The sequence below is a fragment of the Xenopus laevis genome, chromosome 7L (assembly GCF_017654675.1).
Source record: "Xenopus laevis strain J_2021 chromosome 7L, Xenopus_laevis_v10.1, whole genome shotgun sequence".
NCBI lineage: Eukaryota > Metazoa > Chordata > Amphibia > Anura > Pipidae > Xenopus > Xenopus laevis.
This window is the reverse complement of record NC_054383.1, coordinates 118470750-118497019: the sequence shown is the minus strand read 5'-3', so window position 1 is coordinate 118497019 and position 26270 is coordinate 118470750. Positions and strand designations below refer to the sequence as shown.

The 26270-nt window shown below is 39.6% G+C and overlaps 1 protein-coding gene across 1 annotated transcript in view; it reads left to right on the top strand.

Moving 5' to 3' along the window:
* The window catches only part of slc17a7.L (solute carrier family 17 (vesicular glutamate transporter), member 7 L homeolog), a 50258-nt gene extending 24331 nt beyond the window's left edge, over window positions 1-25927 (top strand). The window contains 9 exon segments of the mRNA NM_001089635.1: window positions 8322-8436; window positions 11021-11108; window positions 16910-16996; window positions 17609-17751; window positions 20050-20199; window positions 22015-22147; window positions 23254-23364; window positions 24771-24898; window positions 25096-25927. Of these exon segments, the coding sequence (NP_001083104.1) occupies window positions 8322-8436; window positions 11021-11108; window positions 16910-16996; window positions 17609-17751; window positions 20050-20199; window positions 22015-22147; window positions 23254-23364; window positions 24771-24898; window positions 25096-25437 (1297 nt within the window). The 3' untranslated portion in view covers window positions 25438-25927.
* Window positions 25928-26270: the final 343 nt, after the last annotated feature.

Genomic DNA, 26270 nt, shown 5'->3' with positions numbered 1-26270 from the left:
GATAAGCAATGAAACTGAGAATAATGATGAAACTGGAACCTCACAGTGAATCTGGTTATTGGTTGCAGAGATTGGTGACTCTCAGGGGTGCTTCGCCAATGAGGCGAGTTGAGGCTGTCGCCTTAGGCGGAAAAGCACCCCTAGGTACCAGGGACATCAAAAATGCTGCTCCTGGTACTTTAAGAGCGAATTTCTGGGGGAGGGGGGGGCAGGAGCAACTGCTGCTGCCTCAGGCGGTGGAGGGGCCAGGATCCCCCCTGGTGACTCTAACAACTAGATGGCTAGAAAGAATCAGCATAGGACAGCTGTTAGAAACAAAAATGCAAAATAAAGAATATAGATCAACTGAGAAGTTGCTTATAATAAGTCTATCTATAGAGTACCAAAAGATCATCCGAAGGTGAACTTTTAATTTTAAAGAGAAATTATATGTAATATGTTTAGAAGAGAAGGAATTGACCTGATAATGCTCTTTTATAAAGATGATTTGATAAAGAGCCTTGGTGCTCGAAACATGTCGTGTTAAATAAAGGCACTTTTGCAGCAGAACTTCTGCGCTGTTTTGTAATTTCACCTATTTATTGGAACCACTATTGATGGCTTTGGATGGAAGCAAGGTGCTGCGATACCAAAATTAAACCACAGAGGAAAAAGTACCAGTTTATAACATTTACTGACAATGCTCTCCACCTTGCTCCCATCCTACAGTATGTAAATGTCCCCTTGACATTCTCGTTTCACAACACAAGGCCCAAAACCCAAATGGCAATAAACAGAGGACCTAGCAACCTATAGAAACCAACCAAATGTTATATTTGAAACAAGTGATGCTACAGTTACAAGACATGGTGCAAATGTTTTTCCTTTCCTAATATTACCACTTGCAGAAACTGTCTATCAGAAAGTAACTAAACTACCAATATGCTTTTAGACTGTGCTCGTAAACTGAATCACTAAACACGGGGTGTCGGGGGCTGGGGGGAATGTACAAAATCCAGGCACTGGTTGGTATCGGAGCTATGAACCAGCTCCAAGAGGCACAGGTACAATTGATTGTGGCACTTTAGTTACAGTTTTACAGGCTCTGTGCAAATAACATCATGTTTCCTGGCAGAATGAGGTGCACATGGCACCTTGAGTTGCACTTTACATGACCGCGGTGTGCCAGGAATGTCACCTTTGTGGCAGTGAATTAATTGCTGAGCACTCTGCTGCACATCTGCCTGGATATGTTACTGACGATAGGACCAGAATTGGATCTTTCTGCATCAGCAAACAAATTGTACGGCTATGTATATCCTACCTTTGGGGGATATACATAGCAGCATCAACATAAAAGAGGGGAAAGAAAAGGCATGAAAAGGCAAAACTGCGCGAGTGATATAGAAGAGAAGAATAGCTTCTCCGCAGGAGCTCAGCAAGACCCTGTACATAAGCCAAGGATATACAGATGGATATACAGATGGTGCTTTACATTATAGGACAGGTAGGTATCTCAGGAATCGCTGCATTTCTGATTCTGGAGAAACCTTGCCTTTTCTTACATATCGGGGTAAGGATCTTACTGTGTGTGGGTGGCCAATATCTGTGTCCTCATTTTTATGCCATATTGGGGCAGATTCTTTGAAACATTTTGAAAAGTCTCAAAAACCAAACAAAACCTGTGGCACAGACTTTTCCAGACCTAATATTTATATGAAGTCGTTTTAATGCTGCCTGCTTATCTGTTGGCACATTCTCAATAATACGGGAGGTATAGTCTTTTAGGAAGGTACATAAATAGCACACGCATAAGCATAACTGAGGTTTTCATCCATCAGCTGCCTCTAGATGTATCCAAACAGGAGATTGACATGCCACTCGTCACTTGAAAAATGTTCTGTTCATTAAAACCATGAGTAATAATTCATGATATGTCAGACTGTTCCGCCATTGCAATAGCAGCTCTGTACCCAGCTGAGTCATCAGTACTCGATCTAGTGAAAATCTGAATTTATTCTAATTATTTGCAATTTCTTTCAAGCACTTATGACTGGAGAAGTGACAGGCAGGCAGAAATAATGCCATCTTGTTCCCCTTGACTATTTGGCGTGCTCTTTGTAGAAAAGGATTATGGGTAGAAACAGCTACCAGAATAAAGACACTATATAAACTGTTTGCATCTGAAGTGGTTTTTTCCCCTGTTGCAAATGAGATGAATTTGGTTGTATAAAAGATCTGCCTTGTGAAAATGTGCCATTAATTGTGAATAATGTAAAATCTAGAATAACATGCAGCCACTGAATAAGATGGGACATGAACTTGTTCCCAAACATTTTAGCACTTTTATGAACCCACTATCCACCAAAGAAAGAGCCTTATGTATATGTTATTGTAGTGGTCTCCAACCAGTATCTCATGAGCAACATGTTGCTCACCAACCCCTTGGCTGTTGCTCCCAGTGGTCTCAAAGCAGGTGCTTATTTTTTGAATTCCAGGCTCGAAGACAAGTTTTGGTTGCATAAAAACCAGATGTACTGCCAAACAGAGTCTCCTGTAGGCTGCCAGTCCACATAGGGGCTACCAAATATCCAATCACAGCACTTGTTTGGCACCCCCTGGGACTTTTTTCATGCTTGTGTTGCTCCCCAACTCTTTACATTTGAATGTGGCTCACTGGTAAAAAAGGTTGGAGATCCCTGTCTTATTGTATCCTCCAAGACTCATCATTGTGATATCACATAGGCTTTTTAATCTCATAAAAATGGCTGGGGTAATTAAAATGCCTCAATCCAAGTCGTGATTGGTAAACTACTGTCAGGTAAGTTGAATGGGTCACGTTCTACCCTTCATCTACAATTAAAAGAGCTAGAAGTTGCAATGATGGAGCTATTCAAGGTGGCCATTGGGTTGAAACCCAGAGACTACTCTTGTCCTGAAGCTTGGGGGGTGGGTGATGTATTCTCTTTATCACTGATGGGTAACCAAAGATTATTCCTCAAAAGCAAGTCCCAGAGCATTTTCGGGTGCTAACTGTGTGACTTTGACCACTTTCAGTCTTCTAACTGCAATTAGATGAAGGAGATCCACAGAGTTTCCCAGATTGCCGCTACTAACTACTTATCCATCTTATCAATGAAATGTGATCTGTGGAAAGCAAACATAGAGCCGCTTGTATGTCAATGTGAGTCAGTCTTTGCCCATTTTGGGTGCAGCCTAATTAGTGTGAGCCAATCATCTGTTAGCAATTAGATTACACTTGAAACCACTCAGACCTGTTGGACAGAGGCCACAATGGCTATTTAGACCTGACTGTGATTGTGCCAAAGGCTAACCATTACCAATATAGGATGTGGCTCTATTTATATCCAGCATCGAAAACCTGATCACTTTGAATTCCCTACACCTGAGATTTTAATGTGCTGTCCACTGGCAGTGAGTCATTTAGCTCCTACCCATCAGTACAGACATATGTTACAAGGAGCCTGCAAACTCCTGGCAGCAAAGTGTGGATGACACATTTTTTTAATCAAAAAGACAGAGCTGAAGTCTTCTCACACTAATTTACTGTGTGTCAGTGCACCGGGGTGAGTGTTAGAGTCGGGTAGGAGGACGGAGAAGAAAACCCAGAGGTGAGATATTTAATTCCAAGGTATCAGCAGCAGCAGCAAAACAAGCAGCAGCGGGAGCCATGAACCTTTATTTATGTCGTTATTTTCATTCTTCTTGCAATTCTTTAATCCTCTTTTTTAATGACTATTCAATTACATTGGCAGATAAAGGGGATTGTGGGAATACGACACTACGGGTCTTAAAAATATGCTGTGCAGGAGACAAGAAAATGGCATGCAAAGCATTAACAATGGAACATTATGTAATAAGATGGCTCCCTGCCACAATCTTCTTATAATTTTTAAGTACTGTTACAAAGTATTAATGGGGCCAGTTTGGTAATACAGGTATGGGATCTATCCAGGACCTGCGGTTTGATGGATAACGGATCAATCTACCATTAGTATCTTCATATATTAAGTAACAGGATTGTTTTGCCTCCGAATAATTAATTATATCTTAGTTGCGATCAAGAAAGAGGTACTGCTTTAATAAAGTTTACAAAAATTTGGATAATAAATGAGTCTATAGCAGATGATCTTCCTGTAATTCAGGATTTTCTAGATCACAGGTTTCTGGATATCAGCTCCTGTACCTGTAATGATAATTACATACTGGAGACCACTGTGGTCTAAATACTTTTTTTTCTAAAGAGAGCAAGTAGGACAGCCATAAAGCATGACCTAACTGCTGCTGTGTGATGAAAGAAGGCGGAGCAACCAAATGCAGCAGCATCCAAACCAGACAGGAACTTTGCTGAATTCTCTTTTCTAGAGAGGGCAGAGGAGGCAGGAGTTTTAAAGGAACAGTGACCCCTTTCAACATTTTACATAATATTACATACTATTTTAAGTGTTTACATAATATTTTAAGTGTTTTAAAGATATTAAAATATTATGCACAGTTGCTATGCATTGGTAAAAGTCATGCCTATAAAAGCTGCCAACAAACTGAGTCGGCAGCTTATTGGCCTGTGTGTGGGGCCATCCGACGGGCATCCCCGATCGATATCGTGCGAAAGTCGGCCAGATGTCGATCAGGCAGGTTAAAAAATCCCGTCGGCTGGCGGCCTCCTCATTTTCGTTGATGCTGTCCGGCATTCTGACCGCCTGTATTGCTTCAATTATGATCTGATTGTTGGGCTCTAGGGCCCATGATCGGATCAGCCTATCACCTACTAGGGATGTAGCGAACTGTTCTGCTGCGAACTAGTTCGCGCGCACTTCGACCGTTCGCGTCCGCCGAATGTTCGCGAACATTTGGGAACGTTCGCATTTTGAGTTCGCGTTCGATTCGAATACAAGTCGTTCGACCATTCGACCATTCGAATTCCTTTGACCGCTAAAAATCGAACGATTTCCATTCGTTCGAACGATTGTAAGCATTCGATCGAATGAAAAGCATTCGATCGAATGGCTTCTATCGTTCGATTCGAATGAAAATCCTTCGATCGAATGATTAAAATCCTTCGATCGTTCGAAGGATTTTAGCGGGTGTTCGAAGTTCGCGAACTGTCCGCGAACGTTCGCATTTTTTGCCGGTGTTCGCGAACGGCGTTCACGAACACCAAATCGCCAGTTCGCTACATCCCTATCACCTACCTCGATGTGGGCATATCGGGGAGAGATCTGCTCGTTTTGGCGACATCGCAAAACAAGCGGATCTCCCTGTGTTCCCCACCTTAAGAAAGACAACAATAGTTTATGTAAATAGGATATTGTGCAGCCATGGGGGCAGCCATTCAAGCTTAAAAAGGACAAGGAGACAGATAACAGATCATTTCTATAATAGAATACAATGATATTCTACAGAGTACTTGTGGTATCTGCAATGTAACCTGTGCTTTGAATGGCTACACAGCAGATTGTTTATATAAACTATAGTAGTCATTATAAAGCAAACACAACAGTTGTACCAGCACAGGGAACAGAACATTATATTATTTTTACTTTAAAACATTTTATTTTTTTGGTGTTTCTGTTCCTTTAAGCTTGAACTCCCCACCATGCTACCATGTAATCTTGGTAAAAACTATTACTACTATAGTTTATATAAACTATAGTAGTCATTATAAAGCAAACACAACAGTTGTACCAGCACAGGGAACAGAACATTATATTATTTTTACTTTAAAACATTTTATTTTTTTGGTGTTTCTGTTCCTTTAAGCTTGAACTCCCCACCATGCTACCATGTAATCTTGGTAAAAACTATTATTTTACCTAGCTTCTCTAAATTTCTCATCATTATGTTTCCAGGTGCTAATTTGTCATTGATAAGAGTGTTCCTTTAAATATACTGCCTGTGAATCACAACCATCGTGCTGTAACGTTGGAATTTACTGCAGTAGATCCAATTTTACAGTGTAAGCCGTGCCATTGCCTGATTTTAACAACCTGGCTCTCATTTCATCAGCCAGAAAGCCTTTTGTAGAAGAACATCAAGACATGTGTAGGCCGGCCAGAGCACTCGCTTCAAGCTACACATTAATGAGGCCGGCCGAGTCGCTTCTCAATAGCCCTACCAGCGTGAGCCGAGTGCTGAGGCAAACAATGGAATTTCATCGCTATGTTATCATTCTTTCCTAACATGAAATAGGGTTGTTCTCATTCAGTTCAACAATAGCCTAAAAGGAGCGTGGTTTATAATGAAAAAAAATAAATGGGATTTCATCTCCTCTTTATAAATAGGATCTTAGGGAAATTCTGAATGATAATTTCAAATGTGTCTGGGCTTCTTAGTTCTGCAATATCACCCCCAACATCTGGTCAACTCTCCATTGGTTCCTTAATAGGAACAGCAAAAGATTTGGCCCCGAATCGAACCATTATTTTTCTCAGTTTGGCTCCCCAAGAGGTCAGAAACACAATTTGTGCACTTATAATGTACAGCTCTGGCAGGTCAATTCAAAGCATTCCAGTTACAAAACCAAGTGAGACCCCTTTAGGCTTCAATTATTTATTCTATATAATGGTCACTATACTTTATCATTTTCCTAATGCTTTGTGCTAATTATGGGGAAATTAATATACAGGTATGGGACCTGGGGTTTTCTGGATAGTGGATCTTTCTGTAATTCGGATCTTTGTACCTTAAGTCTACTAGAAAATCATGTAAACATTAAGGGGCAGATTTGTCAAGGGTCGAAGTGAAAATTAAATTTTTTAAATTAGAATTTCGAGATCATTTTAGTGTACTTCAACTAGAGAATAGTCCAAATTCAAATGGAATTTGAAAATAATTTGAAAATTCGAATATCGAAATTTATCATGTACTGTCTCTTTAAAAATTCGCCTTCTACTATTCACTGTCTAAAACCTGCCAAATTGCTGTTTTAGACTATGGGGAACCAGCTAAAACCTATTTGGAGTGATTTGGTGATTTCATTTTCAGTTTTTAATTTAATTTAATATACTTTGATTCTAATTCGATTGAATACGATCCGAATTCAAATCGAACGATCGAATACAACCTATTCACCCGGAGTTAAAAAATTTGATGTTTTAAATACATTTCAGTTGGTCTTTTTTTATTTGAATTTCAAGGTGATGGGAGTTTAAAAAAAATCGACCCTTGATAAATCTGCCCCTAAATAAACCCAATAGGCTGGTTTTGCTTCCAATAAGGATTAATTATATCTTAGTTGGGATCAAGTACAAGCTACTGTTTTATTATTACATAGTAACATAGTAAGGTTGAAAAAAAGACACATGTCCATCAAGTTCAATCTTTTAAGTCTGTAAATAACCTGTATAAGTTGAACCAGAGGAAGCCAAAAAAAACCCCCATCTGAAGCCTCTCCAATTTGCCTCAGAGGGGGAAAAAATTCCTTCCTGATTCCAAAAAGGACAATCGGACCAGTCCCTGGATCAACTTGTACTATGAGTTATCTTCCATAAACCTGTATTCCCTCACTTGCTAAACAACATCCAACCCCTTCTTAAAGCTTTCTTACAGAGAAGATGAGAAATTTTTAAATTTAGATTTATTTGGATAAAATGGGAGACAGACTTTCTGTTATTCAGAGCTTGGATAACAGGTTTCTGAATAACGGATCCTATACCTGTACTAGCAACAATATATGGCATTTCTCTGTAGATAGATTTTCTTGGGTGTTCCTCAAGGAATCTGTAATGGAAAGGACTTTGTATTCTACTGCTCATTCCCCCTTATGTAATAAAAGGCACCACTAAGTTTGCCCAGGAGCAGTAACCCATAATGACCAATAAGGTGTTTGCTTTTAAACAACTGACCAGTAAATGATATCTGTTGATTGGTTGCTATGGGTTACTGCTCCGGGGCAAACTTAGTGCCTTTTATCACATAACACCCAATAGTGTTTATATCGCTAGATCCTCAGTATTGTATATCAAAGGCATCAACCATAAGTAGGTCAGCACTGAATCTCTACCCAAGTGCATCAAATTCATTTCTAGAATCTAGAACCAGGTTATGACCTCCTGAAGCCACCGTATGCCTTCAAATGACAGAGTCTAGTTAGTAGGGATGCAGCAAATCCATAATCGTGGATTCCACAGAATTCCAAATCCTCGACATGAGATTTAGCTTAATAACAAACTCTTATACTTCCGACCATTCCTCTCTGCAGAACAAATGAAGATTGTATCAGTGCTGAATAAAGCCAAATATTGCCCTGTATGAATGGCAGCGGCTTCTACATTTGGTAACAAAAATAATATTACTCATTGCTCCATGCCTTTACTCTGCAGGGTATTTGGGTTCGCCATCGTAGCCACGTCGACGTTAAACATGCTCATCCCGTCTGCTGCCAGAGTGCACTTCACTTGTGTGATCTTCGTCAGGATATTACAGGGCCTGGTAGAGGTGAGTTGGTTTTATACTTTGCTATTGCCTGCACGTTAAACTCCAGGAATAAGAAAGCAAAAATGAATTGTATGTAGCATAGGTTAGATCATGGCTCCTTCATCCCAGATATGTCTCTAGAGGGAGGCGACTAGGGCTCCAACTAAGTAGTACTACAGCCTCATGGCAGCTCAAATCATACAATACCAATAATAGGTCCAGTAAATGAATTCTCAGCCTTTGCCATAGAACATTACAGCTATACCCAGCACTGGAGATTTGGGCCTCCATCTCTACTAAGCTTTGATGCTCAGAGACTCCCTTTGCCCCAACCCTCCATCAGAATCCAGCAGCAGGGCAATGCATTTCTTGCTGTTACTGAACATAAAGAGCTTTCTGGTGAGAACAGAAAACAGTACAAAAGGACAGGGCGGTCGGACACAGAAAATGACATAAAATTCTTGTTTTAAGACAATTACCTGTCTCAGGAGTATCATCTGCACTTTATATTTGTGCTGCCTGTGCATTTATTTCTTTGCTGATGCATCTGAGATACTAACATTTACATCTATTTTACAAAACTTTGTTACTGGTTTGATTTGCTACCAAACCTTAATGTTTTTATATGCTGTACACGCAGGTTAAAGAAAACTGCCAATTCTGAAAATCTATTTTTTATTTTTATCTCTAGACTAAGGTTATTTATCAAAGTCCAATTTTATCTCAATATTTTCTGCTACAAACTCCGATCAAATCTGCTCTGGTTTTTTATAATTATTAATTATTAAATTTTCCTGAAAATTTTACCCGAAAACTCAGATTTCTTATGCTTTTATGCCCCAAAAACTCTGAAAACTTTGGGGTATTGCACGAAACCCAGTGCACATCAAAAAATGATTGGGACTTCTCCCATTGACTTATATGCAACCTCGGCAGGTCTGAGATGCCGGATTTTCAGATTCTGACTTTTCCATCATCGGGTTTTAAATAAATTCCGACAAATTCATGATTTTTTTCATGATTTTTGCATCCGGAGTTTAGTAAATAACCCCCTAGATGGTTGCAATCTGAGTTGGTAAACGGCTATTCATGTGCATTTCCCAGCAAGCTCCCACAAAAGGATTATGTGATACAAATACATGTAGTAGTAGGAGTAGTGGCTAGAAATACACTTTCCATGACAGCCAATTTGCTCTGCAAAAAAAAAATTAAACCTATTTCCAGCCAGCTGCAGGTACAGATATTGAGTTATTCAAAATGCTTGGGACCCGGCATTATCCGGATAAGGGGGTCTTTCCATAATTTAAATTCCAACCTCCATAAAACATTAAATAAATCCAATAGGATGGTTTTGCCTCCAATAAGGATTAATTATATCTTAGGTTCTGTTTTAGAATTACAGAAAAAAGGAGATGTTTTAAAATTTCAAATCATTTAATTAAAATAGAGTCTATGGGAAACGACTGCCCTTCTTTCTAGACAATGGGTTTCCGGATAATGCATCCCATACCCGTAGTACCTTTTAGTCTCCCCTTGTGAGTTACCAGTACTGGGTATAACTTCTGCACTATATTTCAATTATATTACTTGGTTCCCCCAGTTATAATGGGGATATAACTATAAGGGGCTCAGTAGAGAAGCCAGAGGCAAGGTTCTCATCTGATAGATGTCTGGGTGTAAGAAATTCTAGAAATAGAGAAGGGAATATCGCTTATGTATAGTGATGGGTGAATTTGGGGCGTTTCGCTTCGCCAAAAAATTCGCGAAACAGGAAAAATTTGTGAAACGGTCCGTTTTTGACACTGGCGTCAGTTTCACTGGCATCCAGAAAAACGGACACCGGCGAATTTTCGCGGAGGTTTCACAAAATTATTCGCCCATCACTATTTATGTATTCATGCGATACTTTTAGTTTAATGTAGAGAGTGATATCCTGAGACACTTTGCAGTTGGTTTTCATTTCTTGTTATTTGTGGTTTTCGAGTTATTTAGCTTTTTATTCCACAGCTCTCCAGTTTGCTATTTCAGCCATCTGATTGCTAGGGTCCACATTACCCTAACAACCATGCATTGATTTGAATAAGAGACTGGACTATGAATAGGAGAGGGACTGAATAGAAAGATGAGTAATAAAAAGTAGCAATAACAATACATGTGTAGCCTTACAGAGCATTTTTAAGATAGGGTCAGTGACCCCCATTTGAAAGCTGGACAGCATTGGAAGCTAAGACAAATAATTCAAAAACTATAAAAAAGAAAAAATGAAGGCCTATCGAAAAGTTTCTCCGAATTGGCCATTCTATTACATACTAAAAGTTAACTTAAAGGTGAACCACCCCTTTAACATGTCAGGCCATTTAAACAAGTAATTATCACTATTTTGTTTAGTGAATGTTTTAAGTGTAATTCAATGTGCTCAGTGTCAGTGATCTGCAGCAATGTTATATAAACTTATAAACTCACAGGGTTCCAGTCAACTGACTTAGTGCCAGAGATGTCAGAGACTATAGCAATATTCTATGATAACACACATAATAACACATTAACTTATTTTTCTGCAGATTATGCCCTAATCACTTTGCTAACAGGTTTAGTTCCTTTTCAGGGAGTAACGTACCCCGCATGCCACGGGATCTGGAGTAAATGGGCACCACCGCTGGAGCGCAGCAGACTGGCGACAACCGCATTCTGTGGTAATGTAACTTCTACCTCAATGGCACTGTTTATGAAAAGAATAAATATATCTTTTATCATGTCCGTTAGAAATAATGGCTTAAAAGGGTTTCATGAGCCAGAAGCAGCAGAATAGAGACTAGAAAGGGACAGGCAGATGCTAAGTAATTAATAAGTTAGTAATAGCAATTACATTCATATATATGAAGTTGATTATAATTATATTTTCTTTCATTAGGCACAATTTTGAGGAGTTTACATGTCCCTTAAGTTCATAAACTTGGGATGGTTTAGGACAGGGGTGCCCAAAAGGTAGATCGGGATCTAACAGGAGACCTTTAGCTGGTGATTAGTAGACACTTAAAGGACATGTAAAGCCTACATTTTCCTACCATGTATATAAATTGGGCATATCTTCCCCACCCAAGCCTCATCATTTGTAATGCATATACCCCTCCATTTGGCAGCACCATCACATTTTCCTAAAACAAATAGCAGCTTTCGCCCGGCGGCCATTTTCCCTCTGACACATCATCAGTAACATTGAGACATGTATGCTGTAAAGTTTATGCAATGCAGAATACAGGTTTACACAGGCACAGCATACTCTGATAAAAGGTTCTGCCGGGATTGAGCACTGTAATGGTTAATCTGAGCTCAGTAGAGGGGGTAGGAGAAAATAATAGGATCAGACAGCTAGAGTTTCTATGGGAACCGGCAATGCTATCTCTTTATTGGCTGTTAGACTGGAAGGTGAGTTTAGTAATCCGAGCTGAGAGGAACCGAGCATGCTCATAAGTCAACAGCCAAAGCAAATTCCTGAGGGAGGGGGCTGAGGGGGTTAGAGGAGGAAAAGGATTTCTAAGTGATTAAGGGAATGTTGCAGCCTTACTGTTAACCTTTTAACAACCAGAGTGACAGTTTTCTAAAGATTTCAAAGAGGCAGTTCACTGATTACATTTTTGTGGAGGTGGTTTACATGTCCTTTAAGCTTGTCTGGATCACACTCCTATTTAATGCTTTCCATTCAGATATTTATTATGTTAAGGTTATCTAAGAAATATTGTTTGTTAAAAAAAGCAATATACATTTTCCCACAAAGTAATATTTTCCATGGAACAGAATGCTAACAATGTTTTATGTAGGGATGCACCGAATCCACTATTTAGGATTCAGACGAACCCCCGAATCCTTCATGAAAGATTCGGCCGAATACCGAACCGAATCCTAATTTGCATATGCAAATTAGGGGTGGGAAGGGGAAAAAAATTTTTACTTCCTTGTTTTGTGACAAAAAGTCACGCGATTTCCTTCCCCAGCCCTAATTTGCATATGCAAATTAGGATTCGGATTCCGTTTGGCCGGGCAGAAGGATTCGTACGAATCTGAATCCTGCTGAAAAAGCCCGAATCCCGAACCAAATCCTGGATTCGGTGCATCCCTAGTTTTATGCAGGCTCTATCCTTATATAACAGTTCACACTACAAATCTGAACACATTTTCTAGGGGAACCAGTGGAATATAATGCGTCCGACAAGCTAATGGGCAGCAAGTGGAATTCTTCATTTGTTCTGCATACATTTCATTTTGTTCAGTGGTTCATATTTTTTCTTAAGCTCTCAGGTTCATAATATAAAAAAAGAACAGCTTTTATCACTCAGGATCATGAATAATGCGCACAGCAAAGGATCCTTTAAATAATAATGCATAGAGAGACCTGAATATTTTATAGAGATTTGAGCATTACTATGCTTTTTTTTGTAGGATTTGCATATTCTTGAATCATCATCATCGTTTATTTCTAGATTATTGCAATTTGATGCTATCAAAACATATTCAGACTGGGGTTCCACACTGGCACATTAATGGGTTTATCAGTCAGTACAGAACAGAGTTGATCATAATTTTGCCGTCCATGAGTGAGGCCAGATTACAGGCTGATTGCCCAAGGTATTGGTTTAACGTTTGATTCGAACACCACACAGATAATGAAACATTATTTTGTAAATCCTTTGGGTTCATAGACTGAATGTTTTCACATTGACAGTCAGGTTCCTAAATATAAATCGGTATCAGATGTTAAAAATAAAACAATCTTGATAAAAGGCCGCGTGGCCTGAAATGTTGCTGTGATGCCCTAAAGCACTAATAAAGGCGTTTTAAATAAGAAGAATACTCTGTGGTGCTGTTCTTAAACGTTCCTGTTGAAAATAAAACAAACAATCCTCTTATCACACATATGGGGTTATTAACTAGGGGCTTTTACAATTTAATATACCCAGAGCAGCAATCATCTTGACTGAATTGCATAGTTGTTGTTTGCTCAGTGTTTTAATTTCATGAGAAAGAATCCTATTAGGAAGGTCAGCTTGTCTCCCTCTCTTATTCCAGTCTTTCCTATAAAGCTATGAACTGCACAGGTCTTGTACTATGTGCAATGCAGATTTTATACATGGTTCCTGTAGTAAATTTGGAGCACCAGATGAGCATATAGTAGATCCAACTTCTTTTATGGACCCGTGGAGAGCTGAAGGTGAACAATGTTTTTTTGTGATAGTCCAAATATGATTTTTGCACTGATGGTCCCCACTGACTTGCTCCTCCACTAGTGCATCTGAATTGTAAATGAATGCTCCTCCGTGTGTGTATATATTAGGGATGCACTCAGGGCCGGACTGGGAGTAAAAAGCAGCCCTGGCAAAAAAAATCAAAGCAGCCCACACAAAATGCATGCTGGTCTTTTTACTTATACACAAGCATATTATAGAGAGAGAGAGAGAGAGAGAGAGAGAGAGACCCATACATTGGTTTAAAACTGCCTTTATATGGTTAGTGACTTCTAATATCCTTATCATTTACAGTAGGGGGTACATTATCCCTTATAATACATGAGTGATACTCAGAGTTCCCTGTATAACTCAGCCTGCAGCCTTGTGCCTTTATATGGTCACAGAACAACCCCTCAGTGACTTCTAATATCCTTATCATTTACAGTAGGGGGTACATTATCCCTTATAATACACGAGTGATACTCAGAGTTCCCTGTATAACTCAGCCTGCAGCCTTGTGCCTTTATATGGTACACTGTAGTGTATTTTTTAATTAATGTAGTTAAGTACAAATTCTCAGCCTTCAAAAGGGCACTCAAAATAATAAAAACAGCAGTACTTACATACTGCTGTTTCCATCTTCAGACTGTTGAGGCACTGCTGACCCACTCTCCAATCCACAGGTCCACTTTAAGCACCAGCTCTGCTTTGCCCTAAAAAAATACCTCTCTCCAGCTTCCAGCTCTGCACTTTGTTTGTAAATAAACCTGCGTGTGGTGACGTCACGCAGGTGTCCTCACCCACAAATTGAAAGTTGCTGCAGTCCTGCCCCCCTCTGCTCTAATGTTACAATACACATAGCAGCAGGGCTGTTTTAAGCCCTTGGTGGGCCCTGGGCAAAGCTCATAACAGAAATAGCAGGATGGCACAAAGATTATTTCGTATATACATACCCCCTGAATTTAATTGTGACGATGGGCCAGGCAAGAGGCACCACAGGGTGGCAAACCAAAAAAACATCTTTTTAAATATTTGTGCAGTCACTGACAGTGGGCCCCAAAATGAGTGGCCACTGTAAGAAGTGCCAGTCAGTTGTGGCAATAAACATTTTCTAACAGGGGACATTGCCTTCATACTTAGCCAGAGGAGGGGGGGGAGAGAGAGAGAGAGAGAGAGAGAGAGAGAGAGAGAGAGAGAGAGAGAGAAATAGACATAAAGATTTTTTGAGAGAAAGATGATAGACCAGGAAGAGGTTAGAGAAGGTGTGCATGAGGGTGCCTGATTCAGCTAGCTTGGACCTGGTGGCGAATGTGGAAGCCGGTCACTCACTGTGTGCGACAGACTCAGTGCGGTGTGGTCGGTGATTCCCTGATGGCTCTTGGCTCATGACGTGTATGTGCAGCGCAGGACCAGGCCAGCTCGGCGAGTGTTGTTATGTGGCAACGCGATGCGTCGGCTCCCTTTGGACTGTTTATCATAGCAGTGGAGGTGGGAGGAGGCTGCTAGAGTCAGCGTGCATGCCAGAGTGTGGGGGAGGAACCGGAGAAAGAGCAGAGAGATGACAGGAGGATTAGAAGCTGCAGACTGCGGGTCGGTGGACTGCGCGTTCTAGTTCAGGGCAGGTACGCAACTCTGGTGGCTGTGATTAATAGCTAACAAGTGAAGTGCCGCACCGCATCTAATTAGACAGCGGGCGGCCCACTTAGGCAGAGCGGCCCCTAGGGCATTTGCCCGAACGGACAGATTACCAGTCCGGGCCTGGATGCACTGAATCCATGATTCGGTTCATTATTTGGCCAGGTTTTATCATTTTCAGCAGGATTTTTATTTTTAGGGGTCAGATTCGGTTCTGTTTTTTTTTAATTTGCTTAATATATATATATATATATTATATATATATATATATATATATATATATATATATATATATATATATATATATATATAATATATATATATATATATATATATATATACAGTATATATATATTAGTCTCATCGGCACTCACCATTCCATCCATCACTGGCCGGGTGCTCACCAATGTCTTTAAAGAGAGCACTCACGGCAAATGAATTACTTCTAAGCAATATAGAAAAAAAGGAACTTTATTCGTGCATAGTTACGAAGCGTTTTACGATTCTCAGGGAATCGTCATCAGGTTCCAAAAAATTTGACGTTTATTTCGACGTTTCGGCTTAACAACTTAAGCCGTCATCAGGAAGAAATGTCGCAATAAACTACAATTTTAGGGCCGGAACTAGGAGTAGGCAGAGTCGGCACGTGCCTAGGGGCGCAATGCTTTCTCCTACCCCTAGTCCGGTTGCACCTCTCTGCTCTGAAGCCGGCTGTTCAGCTGAGAGGGGGTGGGGGCGCGGTAATTCTCCTTGACACATTTAGGTTGCGTCTACGTCATCAGTGGGAGTCAAGAGGGTGGTAGGGACACGTCATGGAGGGGTGGAGGATGGAGATTCGCGCAAATTATTTTATATGTAAGGGTGAATTTTATTTTGTTTTGTAATTTTGCGAAAGGCTGAAGAACAGCCGAAACGTTAGTGTGTTTCTACAATAAACAATTTTGAATGTTCGTAATACCTGTGAGTGCAGCTTTTTCAGGGGAATATTGAGCGAAAAATTGGTGGTGTGCACCCAGGCAACGTTGAGCATTGTATCGTTAGTGCTGATAATATATGGATTATATATATATATATATATATATATATATATATATATATATATATATATACACATATATACACATATATACAGTATATATATATATATATATATATATACAGAGACACAGAGAGAACGCTCTCCCAGAAGATCAATTTAGCTGAATTTGAAACAGAATATTAGGTGTCTGTAAACAGTATATGTTACTTATTATTTTACATCAAATTCACATGGGGGTAATGTAATAAATGTAAAACTGTTGGCACCCCGTCTAAAAACCCATAGCAAGCAATAAGCAAGTAGAGTTTATACATCACATGTTATTTGTAGGGTTGGGTTACCAGGTCTAGTTCAATTGAAGTGACTTTTATTATATTACCACCATAGACCCCCTAACAGAAGGCCAGTACCAGTGAAAAAAGGCTTAAATGGACAGTAACCTGTGTATATTCACTTACCAGCCAAAGTGTACTGTATTTTATTACATTGACATTAATCTACTGTGAAGTATCATAGATGATTAATTCATGCATGACAAAGGTTTCTTTACTTGTCTTTGCATCTATGTTTCTGCAATGGTTGTTCTGTTTCTTTTCAGGTTCCTATGCAGGAGCGGTGGTGGCCATGCCTTTGGCTGGAGTTTTAGTTCAATACTCTGGGTGGAGTTCAGTTTTTTACGTCTATGGTAAGTTCATGTTCACTTGACACCTTAGAATGGGGTGATAGAGGATTTGGATACATACATAGTAACATAGTAACATAGTAAGTTAGGTTGAAAAAAGACACACGCCCATCAAGTTCAACCTTTTGACTTTTTTTTTAACCTGCCTAACTGCCAGTTGATCCAGAGGAAGCCAAAAAACCTGAAGCCTCTCCAATTTGCCTCAGAGGGGGAAAAAAAATTCCTTCCTGACTCCAAAAAGTCCCTGGATCAACTATATAGTTGAATAAATGAAAGCCTATTTATTCCATAAAAAGCCTTTAGTGTCTTCATAAATGCATTACATAGCATATTAATCTATACAATTAAAGATTTGGAAAGACACAGATCATAATGCCTGGAATCCATTTGGGGTATGTAATAATAATTAATGCTTTAGAGAACAATGATATTATGATTTTACTAGTTGCTTTCTTTTTCTTCCCTATTTGATTCAATATTTATTTTGATGAGAGTCACCTGTAATAGAATCCATACAATAATAGAATCCATTTGTTATATTAGGCTCATAGTTCTGATATTATAATGTGTTTCAAGTTCAACCACTAAATTGAATATTATTATATGCGTTGGCAGGAAGTTTTGGGTTAATGTGGTACATGTTTTGGATGCTTGTGTCCTACGAAAGCCCAGCGGAACATCCTTCAATATCCGAAGAAGAGAGGAAATACATTGAGGAAAGCATCGGAGAATCCACAGGTCTCATGAACCCATTGACGGTCAGTTGGACTTTTAAATTCATGATATGTTAACAACAACAACAAAAAGATCAAAATTAAGAAATGTGGAATGGGATGCAAAATAAAGAAAATATGAGGAATAGCTTCAGGTATAAAGTTTAGTCCTAGTAGTACTTCAACAAAATAAATGGTTGTCCAACGAGGGGAAATTGGACCTTTTCGGGTCATCCCTCCGCCTTGGAGGTCCAGTCATTGGTGAGGGGCACCACTTAGCTCACAACAAGGTTACAGAACAAGGAAAACATTGCTGTATCAGACATTCAGCCACAGTTCCAGCAAAACATAGAAGAACAAACAACCACTCACCCTTTATATCAACTCTATTTAACATTTATGCTCTAACAGCATCTACAAGACCAAATTTAACCCCATCTTGCCTCCAAGCTGAGCCCCCAACCACTGCTCCAGGCACCCCAAGGGAAGTCATCTCCCATCATGCCACTGATCTAAAGGGAGAAGTTTGAGAGCAGAATTCAGTTGAGGTTAAACCCTTAAATATATACCGTGTACAAGAACGGCTTGATTATTCTATGGGGCAGATTTACTAAAGGTCGAAGTGGTTAGGGCTTGCGACTTTTCCCAACGCTGCCACCCGCAGGGACATCACCAATTCACTAACAGGTAAAGGCGCCAATTCGCTAGTGAACAGAACCATCACTAGTGTTCATTTGCACTCTATCGCCAGGTGACGTTAACTCAGGTGAACAATCGTTACCATACTGCCCAACATTTTAGAAAAAGGGACAAAAAGATTTGCTGCGGTGAATTTTTTTGACCATGACCATTTTTGTGGCCACACCCCCTAATTACCATGTCCATTTTACATCATTTGGTAGGTTATGAACACATTTCTATGGTTTTTATATGTTATTACAGTTTTGCTAATGAAGGTGAATTGCCCTTTAAGCTGTGAGTCTTCGTTCTTATCTTATCTGAAACTGTTACAAAAGTATCTTAAGTATGTGTCCTGGGCTCTCTGCCAAGAGCCAATTAAGATAGAAACTTTGTATCTTTTTCTGGCTGTTCAGTGCACCAGATCAAAGAGAAAGGGTGGGTTGAGCTGTCAAAAGCGGGTCTGTCCCGCTCAAAGCGGGACAGTTGGAAAGGTATGTCGTTACTCTGCAAATTCACTAAAGTGCAGATTTTACTGAAAGTTACCTCTTTCGCCAGAGTTGAATTCGCCACCTCAGACCATGCAAAGTGCTAAAAAGAAGATCTTCCTTAATCTGATGTCAGTGACATCATATCCTGTGTGCCGAAAATGCATTAAAGTTCCAAAAACTATAGCGACTTTTCCTTTTTTGAAGTGGAATTGCCTACTAAAGTCCTGACTTTTTTTGGCTGAAAAACTTTTTTTGGGTAACCGGTTTTCTCCAGACATTTCATAAAATATGGAACATTCATTTTACAGTGGGCTCATGTTTAGGGCATTATATTAAATCTTTATTAAGGTTCCCTGGACATTTGTAATAAAAAGTGATAATTTCAAGCATTTGCACCAACATTTATACTAAAAGGTCCATACAACTTTAACTTCCCCGCTGTATGCAGGGGCACTTTGCCAATAAGGCGAGTTGAGGCCTCAGGCGGCAACGCCCCACTAGGTACCAGGGGCGCCAAAAATGCCGCTCCTGGTATATTAAGAGCCGAATTTAAATGTTTTCAAACTGGGGCCAGGATCACCCCTGGCCGTATGCAAATTGACCTAAGCACAAGATCACTAGCGAATTATCGCAAGGCACAAACGAATGCCAGAGTTTGGCGCCCAGGGCGCAACTTCGCATATTAGTAAATTAGCGTAGTGGTAGCGAATTTGCACCTGGCGAAGTGCTGTGATGTAGGCGAATCAGTCGCTGGCGACAATTCACCCATTAGTAAATCTGCCCCTATATGTGGTCAAGTCCCTCACATATCACAAACTAATGTTTCTGTTACTTCTGGGTGTTCTGATACTGGACAGCTTTGGGTTCCAAACGAGCTAGTGCTAGTTTAAGAGAGATACCTAGCAATTCACATTTCTACCCACAAACATGGACAATGCTTTGCACTGTGGATCAACAATTACAGTCTAACGGTATTATACTGTATCTAACTTATGTTGAAGATTAGTTGCGAGATTCACATCCCACCTATATATTCAAGTGTCACAATAAGATTCATTTTAATAGCTCACTTTCCAGCTAAAAAATTCTTTCCCCAATGGTAGACTGATGACTGCATAAAAAAACCCACAAGGAATTAAAATCCTAAATCCTCCTTCCATCTTATTTCTCACAGAAATTCAAGGCTCCGTGGCGCAAGTTCTTCACCTCCATGCCGGTGTATGCGATCATTGTTGCAAACTTTTGCCGTAGCTGGACCTTCTACTTGCTGCTAATTAGCCAGCCGGCTTATTTTGAAGAAGTATTTGGGTTTGAAATCAGCAAGGTATGTCTGCGTTGCCTACGTTGCATATGCTATAGTCATTTATCCAGTCGCTCAATGTAGCTGATTTAATTCAACACATATGTTCGTTTAATGAGTTAATGAATAATTCATGTCCTGTACTGAAATAGCACAGAAAAGTAGAAATCTACTCTTATTAAAGAACCAGTAACATAAAAAAAATGTATAAAAAAAATGTGTTTGTACATAAGGAAAAAAACCCACCAAGACACATTTAGGGGCAGATTTATCAAGGGTCGAAGTGAATTTGAGGGAATTTTCGAAGTAAAAAAAATTTGAAATTCGAAGTAATTAACCCTTGATATTCGACCAATAGTAAATGTGCCCCCAGATGTACATTCATAAGTCTCAGTATCCTTTTCAATAAAATTTATATCTTTTCATACCAAGTGACAACTGATTTCGCGAACAGACATGAAAACGAATTCCTGGCAAAAATTAAGAACCCGTTTGATTTGGATTTTTTTTATTGATATAATTTTTTATATGTTTTATGCATAGCATGACATTTATTATAAATTTGCTTATTTCTTGATACAATTCATTTAAAGGGGACTTGTCACCTAGACATAAAAAGCTTTACAGGCATGGGATCTGTTATCTGGAAACCCATTATCCAGAAAGTTCAGAATTATGGAAAAGCCACCTCCTTTATTATAATCAAATAATCCAAACCTTAAAAAATTATTATTTTTTCTCTGTAATAATAAAACAGTAGCTTGTACTTGATTCCAACTGAGATATAATTAATCCTTATTGGAAGCAAAACCAGCCTATTGGATTTATTTAATATTTACATGATTTTCTAGTATTTTTAAGTTGCGAAGATCCAAATTATGGAAAGATCTGTTATCCAGAAAGCACCAGGTCCCAAGCATTCTGGATAATAGGTCCCTTACCTGTACAATAAAAGTATTTTTCTGACTTTTTCTTATTGAAAATAGCTCATATCAGAAAGTAGACCAAGGACTGGTCCAACTGCATATTGAAGCCAGGAAGGAATTTTTCCCCATATGAGAATATTGCAAAGGCTTTGGAATGGTTTTTTTTTTTGCCTTCCTCTGTATCAACTAGCAGTTAGGTTTTATATAGACATAACTATGTAAATTAAACAAATATCTTTTCTTACCTGTTATTAAAGTATTTAAATATGGTCAGCTGTCAATCATATATTGCTTTCCCTGGCTCTATGCATTCCCCTTTCCATTCTGCTTTCCTAAATGTCACTTCCCTCCTCACATTCCCACTATCTGCTCACTGTCTATAATTGTGTAGCCTGTGCATGGGCATCAGGTCCCCCATTGACTGAATCCATTTGCATTATGTCTCATCTCAGACAAGTCAATCTTGCTGACCTCACATGAACCAAAAAAAAAAAAAAAGATTAAATCACAAAAGGAGGGGTGCTATGATAACCAATCCAATATGCAAGTTTGTAGAGTTCTTTATTTATTTTATTTTATTTTTCATTTGGCTATGAAATTGAGCTATAGCTAGGATGCTCTTCTGTTATTAGGGTAATGCTTACTCTTCAATTTCAAATAAAAGTATGATATCTTATGTTTTCTTATTGATTGATTATTGATTATGGATCAGTTGATTTGTCCATCCACATGTGGCCAACTTGCTTTAATATCTGTCCAATCCAGAGATAATTTTTGGTTTTGCTGAAAAGCAATTATTGTCCTTGGTTCACTATTGTCCAGAATATGTTCCTATTAAAACACCATACATTAACAGCTAAACAATACATAACAACGTGTTCCCATTTGTCATGAAATGTTGTGTTCTGCACAGGTTGGGCTTATCTCGGCTTTACCCCACTTGGTGATGACAATCATTGTCCCTATTGGTGGTCAAATTGCTGATTTCCTACGGACCAAGCGGATCATGTCGACAACCAATGTGCGCAAAATGATGAACTGTGGAGGTGAGTTATACACGTATGTGGAAGTGGAGTTATGTAGTCAATAATGGAAATTAGAAGGCTGTAAATGAATGCAGTGTGTTTCTTACATTTGTTGAACTATTGCTGATTTTATTGAACTTGGTGAACTTCACATGGAAAGAAATAACTGGACGTGTTATTTCCCCCAACCAACCTACAGTATAGGGAACCAGCATATGAAGTATCTCACAGAATTATGTTGCCTTTAAAGGAGAAGGAAAGGCTAAAATAAAGTAAGCTTTATCAGAAAGGTCTATATAAATACACCAGTAAAGCCTCAAAGTAATGCTGCTCTGAGTCCTCTGTCAAAAGAAACACAGCGTTTCTTTCCTTTTATTGTGTACTCATGGGCTTCTGTATCAGACTTCCTGTTTTCAGCTTAAACAACCAGGGCTTGGGCTTGAGCATGCTCAGTTTGCTCCGCTCCCCCTCCCTCCTCCCATCCCTGCTGTAATCTGAGCTCAGAGCTGTTAGTGAGCAGGGAGAGACTCAGGCAGGAAGTGATGTCACACCAAGCTTATATGGTAGCTTCTATCCTAAACAAACAGAGACAGTGTCTAGAGCTGTTTACTCAGGAATGGTAAAGCATTCTAGCTTGCACTATTGTGGCTAATCTGTTGGCAATAAACTGTCTTGGAGCTTTCCTTCTCCTTTAAATGGGGTTGTATCTTGTGCTGGTTGTGTGCCAAGTACAGATATACATTAATACTTGTATATGCAGTGCAGTTTTACATGGGAGGCTGAAATAGCATCTCTGTATAAATTCTAATTCAGACTTTGGTGCAGTCAGGAAAAGCTGAATATGGTCAAGCTCAGATTCAGAAATAAGTTGTTTTCACTCATCTCTCTTAAAGTCAGGTACGATTTAACCATTTGGCCAATCTATTGCTACAAATGACAGTAACTATAGCATGGAAAAGGAATGGTTCAGGAATCGGGAAGTGCTAAAGAAGTGGAGCACACAGAATGTTGGTAGATTTGGCACCAAGAAGAAATTATACCAGAAGTGAATTTGACTATTGGAACAATATAACGTTTAATGTTCAACTGGGATCCTGTTGTGATGATTATTCCTTTTTGTATTCAAGGGTTTGGCATGGAAGCTACACTTCTGTTAGTTGTGGGTTATTCACATTCAAGAGGCGTTGCCATCTCCTTCCTGGTTTTGGCCGTGGGATTCAGTGGTTTTGCCATATCAGGTGAGTCTTTTCTTTCTGAGTATGATAATGGTTTGCACTTATTATAAGCACATCATAGTTTCATTGAAATAATAGAGACATGATGCCAAAAGGGGTGCCAATGTCTAAAATTGTTCATTTATAGGTCTGAATTTTGAGGTACAGATTTCATGAAATGATAAAAGTGTTACTGATGCTTCATAATCTAGAATGGGGGTCCCAAACCTTTGTTTTCCCCATGAACCACATTCAAATGTAAAAAGAGTTGGGAATCAACACAAGCATGAACCAAATTCCAAACCTGGAATTAAAAAATAAGCACCTGCTTTGAGGCCCCTAGAAGCAACATCCAAGGGAATGGCGAGCCACTGGTTGGGGAACACTCATCTAGAATATAGTGTATAATGGTTCTCAGAATAAGATATACTATGGCCATTCTTTGATTTCCCAAGAACCACAGACTGTTCTCTGCATTTTTATCTGCATTTTGTGGAATTCTTTTGAAGCCTCACAAAATAACTCTCTTTGAAAAAATCAACTATAAATTAGGAAAATCAAATGGGCAATTTCAGTTTTCTTATGTTTACAAAACATTTTCCCTACTTAGCATTCATGGGGTATCATATGAAGATATCTCAGAGCAGCAGCGAACTACTGTAGACAGGGTCTGACCCACAGGGATGCTGTCGCAGGGCCACCTCTCCGTGTCCCCTGCTTATCCGGGCCCCCCCTCTGGGTCCCTTGCTGAGCTGGGCCCCCCTCAAAACCACGCATATGGTAAAGGTCACGGCAGGGAGATTCTGCAGGAAGCGGATCTGGACTGGTGGGGCCCACAAGAGACAGTGGCCCACCTGTTTTTTTTCGCCGAGCCAGTCCGACCCTGACTGTAGATAATATGACTTTTTATCTCCCCTGTTATTACTAAAGAAGGCAGATGATTCATGAAGTGTAGACTGTGTCTATAAGTGATGCACAGGAATGTACATTTTTTAACATATGCCACCCCTTTTCAAACCAAAGTCAACTCAGGTCAAGGGTGAGAGAGGATTTGAGAACCTGCACACAAACTGCCCTCTCTAGTCAGGTAAAGGCTGTCTTACTAGTGATTATGTCACTGGAGAGGACAGGGAATTATAGGTTCATTAGAATCTCGAACTGGCTTGGTTCAATGTTTGACCCATGACCTGCTCCTGCAGCAATATGTTGGCCCTCTGGGTTTTGTGATGACTTTTACATCCTACTGTGCAAACTTGCAAAGATATAATTGAGAAATCTGAACACTGTTGAAGTTCAACATTTTGACGATGGTTCAGATTGATTACAATGGAAATGAAGATGTATTTAGTCTTATAGTGGTTTGGGCAGCAGTTAGAGTTCTAATCTGATGTGTATTGTGTTCTGTTTTCCTTGTCTCGTAATTATCTTAGGGTTCAATGTGAATCACCTGGATATTGCCCCCCGCTATGCCAGCATCCTCATGGGTATTTCCAATGGAGTCGGAACTTTATCAGGAATGGTGTGCCCACTGATTGTAGGAGCCATGACAAAGCACAAGGTAAGGCGGGCAATAGGACTACGTTAACTAAGATTTATGCTGGGTCTGTTACTACTATGCCTTAAATCTATATTGAAATATCACATACAGTTATATTTTCAGAATAGCTATTGTATTTACATGCATTTTTTATGGTTTAACTGTATAAATAGCAAGGCTTTTCCCTTCATCTAACCCTAACCAACCTTTGATTACAGACCCGTGAGGAATGGCAATATGTCTTCCTGATTGCTTCCCTTGTCCATTATGGTGGTGTCCTTTTCTATGGGATCTTCGCCTCGGGAGAGAAGCAGCCATGGGCAGAACCAGAAGAAACCAGTGAGGAAAAGTGTGGCTTCATCCATGAAGATGAGCTGGCGGATGAAAGTGAAGAGCAAACCCAAGCGTTTGGAGGGTATGGCAGCTATGGTGCCACCCAAACCACAAGCCAGCAGAATGGTGGCTGGCCAGCTGAGTGGGAGAAAAAAGAGGAATTCATCCAAGACCAGGGAAAGGACCCCTATTTATATGGGACTGTTGCTGAAAGAGACTTATCATGAATAGAATTAAAAGCAAAAAAATATAATTAAATTAATATCAATGTCTCACCTCTAACTGCAAGACTGGCGAGTACGGAAGAAGAGGTGACTGGTATTTCAGTGTCTCCCCACTTTCAGCCACATCATCACATGGCACCCTTTCTATTGTTTAAGTACCTTTCCATTTATTATACATAAGGGGGGGGTTGAAAGCAGTGCCTACTCTTCCTTGGACTGCCCTTACATTTCCATTGGCCAATTCTGTTTCTGGTATCAGTGATTTGCTTGTTACGTGTATAGATGCCGCAAAGGCACGTGTGTTATAAGAGTCTATCACTTGTATAAGTGTGTAAGCAATAACAAATGAGAAGGTGCGTTTATCATTGACAGTGAATTGAGTTAGATGTACACATTACTGCGTGATTCCCAGGGATACGGTGTAGAAAATATCCATGAGGATGGGGCATGATCAATTCTACATCACTTGGTTTTCAATATTAATTTTTTTTTAAATAGAGTTGTATGACAAATATATATTTCCAGATATCTATATAGAGCATTCCTCCTAGCAAATGTTTTCCACCACTCTGCCGTGCCAGACAAGCCTGTTTCACAGAATTAGTGACAAACAGAAATGCCAGGCATGAGTTGTTGAGCGGTGCAACTCCCAGCAGCCTTCAGCTACACCCAGCAGCCTCAGACAGCCATTGACTGGGAGGATGTGCACCATGTACCATGTCTAACATTTCTGTCCTGGAGTAAAGATGAAACACGGGTGAGTTAACCTTATAATCCATGGTATGTGTCTCCATTTTGGGTTAAACTCACTTCAACATACTGTTGTGCAAATTGTG